Source organism: Antedon bifida, chromosome 6 (genome assembly GCF_963402885.1).
Source record: "Antedon bifida chromosome 6, ecAntBifi1.1, whole genome shotgun sequence".
Lineage (NCBI taxonomy): Eukaryota > Metazoa > Echinodermata > Crinoidea > Comatulida > Antedonidae > Antedon > Antedon bifida.
The window spans coordinates 14,590,540-14,603,802 of record NC_136231.1 but is presented as its reverse complement, the minus strand read 5'-3'; the positions used below and the strand labels follow the sequence as shown (position 1 = coordinate 14,603,802).

General features: G+C 31.6%; 3 protein-coding genes across 3 annotated transcripts in view; 2 read left to right on the top strand and 1 right to left on the bottom strand.

Annotated features, from left to right (window-relative positions):
• Positions 1-5,815, top strand: part of LOC144845407 (KICSTOR complex protein SZT2-like) — a 48,923-nt gene extending 43,108 nt beyond the window's left edge. Inside the window, exons 60-63 of the mRNA XM_078702708.1 lie at positions 28-244; positions 2,132-2,709; positions 2,793-3,059; positions 3,572-5,815. Of these exons, the coding sequence (XP_078558834.1) occupies positions 28-244; positions 2,132-2,709; positions 2,793-3,059; positions 3,572-3,730 (1,221 nt within the window). The 3' untranslated portion in view covers positions 3,731-5,815. The remainder of the gene's footprint in view (positions 1-27; positions 245-2,131; positions 2,710-2,792; positions 3,060-3,571) is intronic.
• LOC144845435 (choline transporter-like protein 1) overlaps positions 1-13,263 on the bottom strand; it is a 135,488-nt gene that overhangs the window by 90,539 nt on the left and 31,686 nt on the right. The window lies entirely within an intron of this gene.
• LOC144845414 (uncharacterized) overlaps positions 7,652-13,263 on the top strand; it is a 46,662-nt gene continuing 41,050 nt past the window's right edge. Inside the window, exons 1-3 of the mRNA XM_078702725.1 lie at positions 7,652-7,682; positions 8,424-8,507; positions 9,196-9,278. The gene's annotated coding sequence lies outside the window, so the exon portion shown is untranslated. The remainder of the gene's footprint in view (positions 7,683-8,423; positions 8,508-9,195; positions 9,279-13,263) is intronic.

The following is a 13,263-nucleotide window of genomic DNA, read 5'->3' as shown; positions in this document are numbered from 1 at the left end:
TTTGTCCTTTTCTCTTTTTTGTTTTAGTTGTGTATGAGATTCACAGATGAAGTGAATAAATTAAAAGACACAATACACCTGCACTCATTTACATATGACTTCCATCTGCGTAAGATTCAATCATGTATATCTCCAACCAGTAGAATCATATTCAAGCCAGACTATCATGTTACCAGATTCCTTGATGATTTCATCAAATATTTTCAAGTGCTTCCAAACTTTTCTCGCAATGAAATTTTCAAAGGTATGTTCATTTTCAAAGGTATGTTTATTTTGATAATAAACGATAAAGTTATATCAATGTAGTTTTTCTTTAATAGTATTATAAACCACTAGCATTTACCCGTCCAATGGACAGGTATCATCTTATAATCTAATCAAAGATAATAGACCACAAATCTATAAATGGATAGTGCCGACAGACATTATTTATATTAGAAGGAAAATAAAGTTAATAGGCATATTCATCTATTCTTCTTTATATTTCAGTGTCTATTTTGTTTTAATTCTAAAAGCAAGCAAGTTTGTTATATACAGTACATCTTTGTGTAAATATATTAAAATAATAGACATTTATTATTTTATTGATTAATAATAGTATGTCAGTTATTTTCCATCCTCATGTTTGGTATAGGACATAATATTGCATTTCATATAGTTGTCTGGTAAATTGGTGGTTTGTCTTTAAGATGAACAATGTATGTTTTCTGGTGGTGTAGGCCCAATTAGAAAGAAGTAAATATGATTACAACTTCATCCTCCTTGTTTGTACCTCCTTGTAGGCCTACACCCCTTGAAATAAATTACATAAAACGAACATTTAAAAATTCCCCAAAAAATATATAACATAATGTTAGCATAATAATGTACATATCTGAAAACCCTACCGGGAGCTAATGAAGTTAGAAACCTCTCTTCTCAGACATCATATCGTCCTAAAAGTACAACAAAATGTTAGCATAATGTACTTCACTATATATAAAATCATAAAAACCTACTGGGACCTAATGTAATTAGAAGCCACTCTTAGTCAGACATGATACCTGAGCCAAATCATCCTGCATTCAGCTATGCCTACTGTATAGAAGCTTAGGAATTATTAATTAGTAAAACACATAACCTAGCCTAGTGTTATCACTGCTTTTAGTGTTTGGAAAAATGGTAAAAGGAAGGAAAAATGTTTGGCAGGAGCGGTGGGCATTGAGGTAGAAACATGAGCAAGAATACAGTTTTGTACTTACCACCCATTATATTTCAAATGGCGTACAACAGCACTGCCGCTATACTATAAATGCAGCAGTGCAGATCACAATGTGCTGTCTCGATATTGCTAATGGCCCGAGTGACCAAAGTGTGACACCAAAAATGGCAGAGAATTGCCGAAAGCGGCGTTCGGCAGTTGCAAAGAAATTGGTCTAAAAAACACATTTTTCATACCAATTTACGTTCTAATATAGATTTCTGCGGTGCTGACGTCACGATGGTAGGTGGCGCTGCGTGGTTGCTAGCCAACCAAAAAATGCAATTAACCTGCCTGAGTGACTCTAAAGTCACCAATGGTTTGGAATAGGCTTATTGAAGTAGTCATTTTAATTTTCAATAAAAAAATAAAATTGCAAAAATCACTAAATATTTGTTTTTAATAATCTATTTATTCTTCAACTACAGTTTAAGTTAAAAAAAATCAAGCAAAGATATTTTTGGTTGGCTTCAACCACGCAGCGCCATCTATCGTCACACCGCAGAGCTCTATAGACTAATGGATAGAGAAAAATTAAGTAATATCGGACTTGCGGTTTAAGAGGAGATAGAGGAACAAATTTTGGCTTAACGGTTTGCCTGTGTGTACTTTAAAGAACCCAGTTCATAATTTGAGACTTGTAGAGGTTTACCCCGGTGAACTGGTTCATGAAAAAGCCCCTGTATCAGAAGGGTTATCAGCTGTCTGATAGGACAGTGATTAATTTACTATTGGTAATCCTTGGCCATGTGTCTATAGCCTTTAAATAAAATAAAATAATATTCAAACCTTAAGTAGAGAATTTTTTTGTCAATGTAATTGAAAAAAATATAACTGCATATTTGTTTTTTTATTAATTTAATTAGGTCTGATTATTCTCTTTATTTTTAGGAACGGAGGAGTTTAAGAGTGAGGGTGCAGCATCTAATCTATATCGATACATCGTAGACCAGTGTAATTCGCATCATATGTCAAGGTTACGTATGTCAAAGGTCGGATCAAATGAAGGACAAGATGAACATGATTTTGCTATTTTCTGTTATTACCAGCGAAAGTTGCAAAGACTATCAGATGATTATGATGTAAGCATCATTGTTGACAGAGAGCAAGCTAGAGGTGGTATTGATTCAGAGATACTGAAGTTGAAATATTACGTCATTGTCACTAATAACAAAGCGATGTTTCCAAAGTTGACAGTCAACAGTTCACTAGGCAGACTACACTTTAAAGACAAGCTACCAAAAGAAGAATCACAATGCTATCTACTTGTCCGTAAAGAGGCTAGCGTGGCAAGAGACAAGATAAAGAAGATGGTAAAACAAGGTGCCTACAACTCACGCCGGGACTTTCTCTGGAGGTTGCTGCCATCTGGGGAGACTGCTGCAGTCAGAAAGAGGAGAAGGGAAACCCTTGATGAGGATATTAAAAGGGGAAGGAAGAGAGATACAGTTGAGGATGATACTAAATTTGTAAGTATAGGGATATTGAAATCGTTTTGTACAGTACAAGTAATTATTCTATAATTGCAAAAAATGAAATGTTGTTTTTACAGGAGAAGACTTTGAGCTATGCAGAACTGAAAGAGTTACTAGGTATGGTGCACCACAAGCCACTGAATGAACTAGATCCTCAGTTAAAAGTGATCACAGACATGCCTCTTACTTGGTTTGAGGTTCTGATCAAGGCCTTACAGACAAGGTTCAAACACAGTTGTCTATTTGCCAGTGATGATCGCAATCAATTACATCTTGTAATTATAAATCCAAACAATACAGATATGCTTGTTCATATCAGTATTGATAAACTAAAAAACAAATCGGTAAGTTTCATATACATGTAAATCATTTTTTTGTAAATACAATATACAGTAGTATAGTATAAAGTACAATTGTTATACTACTGTTATAAATTTAAGGCAGGTTTTTGTAACATTTGTAAAGTTCGGTTTAACTTGATGCAAATCATAGGGTATAATAGGGTTTATCGCAAATAGCATGAGCGATGCATGTTGGGAAGGAATTGGGTGCAATAGCGCCACACAAGTACTGTAATAACAAAAACTGGTGGTAGCGCTATTGCTCCCAATTCCGTCCCATCAAGCATCGCTCACGCTATTTGTGATAAACCTTATGAGACAAGGTAGGTTCTGGTAAGGGTTGGATCGAACAAACATTAGATATGAGAAGACAAAGCGGAAGGTAAGGGAACCATGAATGTCTAGTTTGTAGAGAGCTTTATCCTGTGCCATGAGCAGTGTTGTAGACACGTGACTGCAGGAAAGCATGTAATTTCACTCTTCCCTGGACTAATCATGCATTATGTCTTTTACAGGAGCTTAGCTCAGTGTTTCGTGATCCTGCACAAGAACAGATGGCGTATAGTCTGCCTGAACACGAGCAAGTCTCAATGTTCAGTACTCAAAAGCAACACCAACACATTGAGAACATTATCAGCTTTATATGTTACCATCTCTGGTCCTGTATTCTCTAAAGACCAATTACAGCTTTCTTTCATAAATATGCAACTACTCGTAAAATCAAGAGTAAAGGGTCTTTCACACAAGTTCCTGCATAGTTCCAGTCAGACGCCGGAAAATCAAGTCGAACGTCAATGTTTCGTTTTCATGACGTTCCATGCGGCTATGCGCCAATCGATATGCGCGTAGCTATGTGAAAACGGAGCATTGGCGTTTGATTTGATTTGCCGGCGCCGGACCAGAACCATGCTGGAAGAGGTGTGAAAGACCCTTAAGTCTCAAAAGACAGCAGAACATTGTGAAGTATTCAGCTATCTACAGTATATGACTGTAATCTTTGAAAAGATGCAACATTTTTAGAAAATTTAGTAGAATGTTGAGAACATTGCTTCATCAGACACCAATCTGTTGTCCTGTTTCTTTGAAATGTGCTAACATACCGTTAGAATGTGTGAACTACAGGGATGTTAATTGCTTAATGTTTAAAATTGGTTTTAGAATTTAAGTTACAACAGTTTGATTGTTGTGCATGGTATATGCATGTGTAGTGAAATACTGTAGTTGCTTGATACAATTATATTTATATGTCATAGGATTGTTTTGCCAGTAAATCTATGCCAGTAATGAATGCCTATTTTAAATTATAAAACACCTAAATAAATTCCTGTCATTTGATTGGACGATTGTGGGTCACATGATTAAAAGTAAGTGCCCTATGAATCGCTCCACACAGCATGGTGTATTCCGATTTTTATCGAATGAAGCTCAGACAGCGCAACCCATTAACGACAGCATAACAAAGCCTCTTGAAAATATAACCTTTCATCTTTCACCTATGAAATTATTTATACCATCACACTCAAACATTCATTATGTGTGTACTATTAAACTATAGATGGCCTAGAATGGTGTTGGAAATGACATAAACTAAACCCTTCGAAGGTGGTTTAGGAGAAGATAAAGTACTAAAGTAAAGTTCCAGTATAATTATGAGAGATATGTGATTTTTATAAATCTAGTGTCAACAATAGCATTAAAATGATAAATTTAAAATAAATTCCTTGCAGTTGTTTTAATAGATAAAAATGATGATAATATAATTTAAATGATATAAAGTAGAGTTAAAGAGAAATATATTCATTATACAGAGATATGAGTTTGTATAGTTTGTAAGATATTATAATTGTACAGAACAAATATAGCCAGGATTGTCTTCTATAAATGTCTTAGTTTTAATACAGAATGTACACTATAATAAGGCAGTGGGATTAATTGTTCGAAATAAGTACTTTTTAATAGATGATTTTTTAACCAAGAATAAAAGGTTGACAATTTGATTAAAGATGATTCAATGTGCTATTTGATTTTCAGACATTGACATTCAGTATGTTTGTCAATTTGAATTAAATAAATTTTATTTAATATTTTTATTTAAAAAACTGTATTTATACAGTACCAAACATCTTCTGTGTGTTAATTTTATTTCTTTATAAAATGTGGTTTTTATTTAAAACATATTACACAGAATTTCTTAATGTGTGCTTGCTATCCATTTTGCAGTTAAATGCCAGGGGTAGTAGTGCTTGTGGTGCCCAGCTCCCCCTCCCCCTTTTGACAGTTAAAATAAAATTATTTGATATTTTGATAGACTATTAATATTAAATATGAGCACTCCCTCTGCCCCCTGAATAGGGTAATATGCAAATAATACTTCTTAATTTGAACATGTATACACAGATTTGCAAATTGGTATTTAGATTCTTTTATAGATATTCCAATACTTTTGGTATCTTTCACAGACTACTGTGTGTCATTGATAAGCAACATCCAAATTCTTTTCCTTGAAATTTATAGTAATTAGGAATAGAGGTCATTGAAAACAGTATGCACTTTGCATAAAGTTACTTTGACAGGAGCCAACTACTGAAGCTGTTTACACTCATCAAATGATGATGGAGGCTTCATAACCACTGTGAATTTGTTCAAGGTTATTTTGGTTATTTCTAGGCACCATATTAAATTTCTGCAAATTGTCAAACAGGATCATGTAGATTAAGTACAATAAATGTATGTAATTCATAATAAAAAAGTTCGGATATCAAGCTATAAAATAGTCTTTAACTTTTAAAGTTTGCACCTCATACCCATGTGTAAGTATGACCAAAGAATATCACTCTTTAGTATGACAGGAATATACTATACTGCGCATTTTTATAATTCACAATTGGCGTTACATACGTTTAACTCTGCCTTATACCCCCTCTATCATCAGCGCATGATTTTTTTTCACCGACAAAAAAAAACAACAGGTGGTTGTTTTTATCACAGTGGCGGCTTTTTTGATGTGTAGTAAATGTTTTTTAAACAGTTCATGTGTTTTTCCTTGTATTAAAAACAAAAGGTAAGGGATCAAGCTCCATGTATTGTAAGTGAACAAAGTGTTATTCTATGCCAACAATATTATATATATATTATTATTGGATTAATTAGTACGTGGCCTCTATATTAGCTTTAGCTACAGTAAGTAGCAGGGTCCCCCTACTAACTACTATACTACTAGTTCACAGTACCTCTATCTAGCAGGTTATGCCTACCCCTCCTGCTACTAGTAGGCTAGTACTAGCTAGGCCTAGTAGTAGGCATGAATATGTGTTGGTGGTTGTGTGAGCCAGGATGCCAGACAAGGCATTAATAGGGTACAGCCGACCTGGGTCGAAACACCTCTTTTATTCTCAATCTCTAGCTAACATTTCTGGGATATTTTGTGGCCCACCTGTTTAGGCTCAAAAGAAAAAAAGTGGTTGTTCATTTTTAAACATATTTGTGGTATTTTATCAAATTTTAAAAGATATTTAAGACTAAACATAAAAAAAACCATCTTTTTTAATTTATTTTAAAATTAATGTATTAAATGTATATAATATAATTTAGATTTTTTCAATAAATAGAATAATATTGAGATTTTGAGACAAATTGATAATTAATTTAATTGTATAAATTTCTCAGACATTACTGTATCACTGCCATCAAGAGAAAATTCATTTATTTCGAAATGATTTAATATAATTTAAATTTGTATATTATTATTACCGCAAATTTTTTCTGGCTGTTTTACGTTTCGATTTTTTCAGTAATTTGCCTTTGAATTTATTACCGTCGGTCAGTCTAATTACCGAAAACAACCATAAACAACCGAAAACAAATTTTTAAAATCTAAATACCGAAAACAGATTTGTATTTTTTTTTAATGTCGCCCTCTACTGATGAGTGTTTCTAAAACTAAGACCATGACAGAGAAGACAGCGCGCGTAAAAGCCAATAAGACCCTACGAAATCTTTCGATTTTTGATCCAGAAACCAACGCATGTACTCCTCACATTAATTGTGAATTAGACTGGCCCAAAACCATAATTAATTGATATAATTTGTATACAGTATTAATACAATACATTACTGTGTATTTATTTTCACTTTCAAAACATGATTTCCACACTGGATGCATACTTCAGCAATTAGTAGATTCCGCAAACTTATTTACTATAACTGAAAACCTTTTTTTCAGTTGACTAAAAAAAAATGTTTATATCATATTAATTATTATTTTAATAATTTTAAATACAAGAGACATATAGTAATATTATAATATATATATTAAATAATTATTCCTAATTATGAATTCTAAAAAAACATGGTATATTGGTGTTATTAAAAATTGCTGGTTGGAGTAATACCAGCTGTGTTGTAATCAATGAGACATCATATTATGAATATTGTTTGTAGTACGCATCTTGTTTGATGAGCATATCGACATGCCATCGCATATCCTGTTATTAATTAGTAGTTTGTTGTATACAGTATAATGCAGAACACGTTTTGTGACGGAGTTTATTAAATATAGGATTTAATTATTGCTTTTTAAATGAACTCACCGGTGTAAATAATTTTGCAACAGTTAATACAGTAAAGGTATGATTTATGGATATTTAATTATTATTACAGTTAGAATATTAATGTCTAGAATGACACTATGTAGTTAGTAAGTAACAATTTCTAACTTTATGTTTGTGATGCTCCCCTCGGCTCCACCTTTCTCCTTCCCCACCCATCTTAAATTGATGAGAAGAGGTACAGTATGAAGTCTCACTCGTCAGATTTTGAAACAAGATAAAGATGACCTAGGAAGTTGTTCAGGGTCGTGATAGCGATAGATGCAGATGGAGATCTTTCGGAGACTAGGCGCAAGGGTATAAATGTTATTTGATTTTATATGCACCACACACTGTATGCACAAATTGCAACACTATAGCCAGTTTAACAGTAGCCTTCAACTATGAAGTTTGCTCCTAAATGAAAGAAAGAACTTTGTCTCAAACCAACCCAAATACCCTATAGTTAATCCAATACTTTATGTGACTAAAATTAGTTTCTTTGAAGGCAAAATAAAGATGTTTAATGGTTTGGAAGAGGTACATCATGGGACTAGTCAGATTTTCAAACAAGATAAAGATGAATCCTACAGTAACAGTACTAATTAACCCAAACCAACCCAGATGCCCTATAGTTAATCCAATACATTATGATAATACGTACTGGTATTATTGATAAGATAAATGTATATCCTGTTCCTAACTTAAGTCTCATCCCAAACCAACCCTTGTACCCTAGAGTTTAACCATTTTTTGTGATTAAATATAGTTTATTTTGAAGGTTAGCCAAAATAAAGTTGTTAAATGGTTTGGAACCAACGTACTACTGTATCTATCGCTTGAGATTAAGAACTGAAAGTTCATGGTAAGTGAAAGTTATGATATCTTTAATTTGATTAAACCTTAAGAATCCATTACCATATTGACATAATTATTTGTGTTTTTTTTTATGTGAAAACACTCTCAACTTGTTTCAGTATAGTAATTAATGGATAATTTAATTTTTGAATGTATTTTTCTCCAACCATTTGTATGCATTGTTTAGTTTTTATGTGTTTACACTATTTAGTATATGTGTATGATTACTGTATTAATTGTTTGTAGACACCACTGTGTAGTAACAATGTGTCAATGTATTCATTTTCTTATTTAAGTGTATGATTACTGTATTAATTGTTTGTAGACACCACTGTGTAGTAACTATGTGTCAATGTATTCATTTTCTTATTTAAGTTTGAGTATTCTGTTCATGTGAATTACTCATATTTAATCATTATGTTACTTGTTGTAATTACAACTCACATTGTACAATAATTATTCCCATGTTAAATTACTTACTAGTTTTCACAAAAAAAGTGTGATGTGCCCAAATATGCTAGTGATATGCCCAAATCTATGACATCATCATGTCCATATATGGGCATGTAACATTTTTTTGTCACATAAAGTTTGATAGTGTAGACAGAGCTTAATAGTAATACAACTACTTGATTATGCCACATTTTGATGAATATTAAATGTTATTTATCGTCTCTTTTTTAAAAAACAACTAGAGTTGTGATGAACCGGAAGACACTGTTCTACACTGAGTATATGCTTCCGCTGTTATGATGATGCATTGGCCTTCTAAATAAAAGTATGTATTACTACTGTATGTAAATTGTAATTTTAGGGTGTTTTCACCTCAGGACTTACGCTCACTAACAACCTTTTGATAATTACAAATTATTGTACATATTGTATGTTGTAATTATTTCTTTTGATAGTACAAATTACATACTGTATTTAGGGTTAATTTGGTAATCTGGTAAATAATTATTAATAATTATATCTCCAATCACAAAAAGATCACTTATAATTAATCAAAGTAACAAATTAAATTCTAGAATATTTAATATTGTCCTTTTGTAATTAAATTAAAAAGAATTTACAATTTATAAGAATTTTTTATTTTTTAAAATTTATCAAAACTAACAGCAACGAAAGTTGCCACTTAAAGGTATGAAACAGAAAACAGATACAATAAATACAATATGAAGCAAACTTGAATAAAGATATGTTAAATACTGTTGTAAAAATTAGCCTATTTAGCACAATTATTTAAAAAAAGGAATACAATGAGTCTTGAATGAAGAATAACTATATTGGAAAAAGTATCAACATTTGCATTGGACTAACTTAAATAGGTTTATACAAAGAAGGCAAGCGAAGAAGACATTTACTCTATAAAAAGTGGACTTAACTCTAGTTTTACGAGAATGAGGATGTAAACTGAAAAGAGGACAGCAGTCAAAACTAAACAAACAATTTACACTCTTGTAAAGAAACATTAGATCAGACACACTTTACAATAAGAATTTACAATATTAATAAGATATTTTGAAAGATTAAGATTACCTATAGTATTAAAATTACCGATTGCAATCTATGAATCAATGATTGTAGCCACACCCCTATTATATAATGCGTGTCATTTATAATGGAGTAATTAACATTAAGACGACTTCAGTGATTATTACACTGTATCTAAGCTCGTTATAATCAAGTAACTTTTAATAATTTCATTCCGCATTTAATTTTTCTGATTTCCTTTTCCTTAACGTCTGACTCACTCACATGACCTGTTCCATTTACGATGAGAGGGAAGCTTCCATACGACATAATTTCCAAACAACTTTCAATGACCTAAAAACTTGCCGACAGGAAACTGGAGTAAATTCTTCATGTTGATTTGATTTTGTTGCAATTCTACCGTGATACCACCTTGAAATCACACTGGGTCAAATCCTTGGATAGACGCCTTATTTAAACAGATTTGTCTAAACCCCTTTAGTTGTACAACAATTTTTAAAGGGGTCGTTTTATTTTACTCAATGTGTGTGTGAAATGATTTGACAAAAGTAGGATTATATTTGTGCTACGTAAGCTCTAGGTTTGATAAGCAAGTTGAGTGGAAGCTATTCCTACATGAATTCGCAACAGACTCTTTGACTTTTCCCGTTAATTGAACCTTCTGATGATCCATCCTGCTCGGAAATAAATTTGTAAACTCGGATACAGGTATTTTTTTAATCCCTGTAAGTAATTGCATTAAAGAGGTGAGAATTTGAATTGATTAAGTTACTAATAAACATGACTTTGTACTAGCTACCTAAGTATTCGATTATAAGGTGCATGATACATAGCTGGCCTAGTTATTCAAGCACAAAAAATAACATTTTTTGTTCTCTATGAATTATCTATTATTTCCACATTAATTTAAAATTCATTATACCCGTTGAATGTGTAAATAAATTGTTACGCCCAAGAAGGCAAACTGGTGATGCATTTAATTCATTGCCGTTATACTTAAAGTTTTATCATACAGTACCCTGAATAATGGTTTTATTTTTCTACAAAATCTCTTTATTAAGTCAAGGAATATACAATAATAACTAAACCATAATTAGGAAAATTTTAATCATTTCAATTTACCACTGTTTTTTAATGTAATTGTATATAATTACTTGTAGATATATTTTTATATTTGTTCCTTTTTGTCATTTGCTATCCATTTTAGGGCCAATTTTTTTCCTTTTATGTATGATGAAATGTTAAGCTTCAATTTGCATACAAATTTGCAATAAAGAAAGGTTATTATTATTACACTCCGATACCCTCTTTACCACCAGTATATATAATGTAGACTAAAGTCTAAAACCAATCTTTGTACTATACTTTTGTACATTTATTTGACTGAATTTTATAATAATTGTAGATTGTATTCTATAAATATATTAAAATAATTTACACATTTCTCAACCTTGGATTACTGTATCATTCATATTTTAACTTAATAATTGTATTTTTTAATACAAATGTATTCAAATACAATATTATTATATGGTGATTATTTTTAAGTGAAACCAACAAATATGTGATATTTATGATATTTTAAAATTGTTTTCACATGATTTTAGTTAGTTTCAGTGTACTTCAGTCATCAACCAAACTGATATTTGAGCGAAATTAAAGAAGAAAAAAAAAGAAAAGAGTCAAGGCCTCTGGATTTTATATTTCCTTTTATAGTTGGAATGTCACCAAAGTTTTTATTTTAGAAATAAAACAAAATTCTTGGATCAAACTTGGTGGTGTGGTGTTCATAACATTTGGCTCACGCTGGTAGACATTTAAATCATGCTCCCTCCTTCGATTGTTTTTTCAAATCAACCATGGCAACAGCAAAATTCATGTTGAATACCAAAAGTTTGAAATGAATTTTGTGGGAAATTCTTCTTGGCCTTTTCAAAACTTAAAGATTATTGTTCCCCAAAAACTTGAAAAATGAAGATTAATAAAATCAGGTTTTGAATTGGCCATTTTGTAGTTTTAATAAAATTAATCACTTCTGCAGAATTTATAAAAAGACAAATGGTTAAATTCAACCAAAAACCCATTGGCATGGCAGCCAATTTGACTATTTTTGGCTTTAAATTACCGTTTTTTAAATTTTTGATCAAAGTGAATAACTTATGTGCAAAAAAAAATATTTTTTCAGGGGGACAATACAGTATATCTTAAGTTTAAATTGTTATAGCTTGCTACTATAGTATGTCCATATTTTAGCAATATTAGTTTAATGATAATTTAAAACATAAATTTAGAATATAAATCTGGAGGATGTTTCTTGTTTATTTGTTAGTTGTCGCCCTTGCCATAGGGTAGGAAAAACCCAATGATTGGTTCAAAGGACGAAACCCTGATTCATACAAACGGGATAAAATGTCAAGGTGTAAAATAAGAATCATAAGGTTTTAGTAGTATTTTCTGAACTTTATTAATCTGAATCACAAAGATTTAAAGACACTTACACAGTATCCCTACAATTTTTGACATTTGTAAAAATAATGCATAATTTAAAAACATTAAACCAGGTCATTCCTTGTTGTAAATGTACGTTTTATCGTTAAATATGATAGAGAGAAACAATGCACCACCTAAGTACAGTAGCTTGAATGTCCTCTCGTAGTTAGTTTCGTAGGCCTAGCTTGTAAACAGCGGTAACGTACGAACATCATGGACTAATAGCCCTAGCCTGACGTTTAATTGCGGCATTAATTGCCTTTCTGTTTTTGCCAGAATCCGTTGATATAAATTGGGGAAAACCCGATATTTTCGCTGATAAGTTACGATTCTTCCATCTCTCACGATCGATCGAAAGTGAGTGAATCACAGAAGCAAAAATATCAATCTGTGCGCAATGCATGCTGGTATTTATAGTGGGCAGCTTAAATTATTATAATCAACTTATATTTATATAAGTATTTATTTTACATAAAATGCAGTTTGTGACCTTAAAATTGATGGTAGGGAACGTATCTTTAAATAACTCCGACAAATGATCAATAACTGTATATTACAGTATGCAGGTCATTATTGGCCATTGATTTCTGATCAAAGTTTATAATTTGTTTCCCTTCTATACTGACAATTAACAACATGAGCTTGTTTGCGATTGTTTAAAATCCAGTTCTTTTGTTTTATTTTTCAGTTTTATAAACAATTATGTTTAATAATATTTAAATTTCTTATTACAATGCTATACTTTTCCAAATATAGAACTGAAATAATTGTAGATTTCT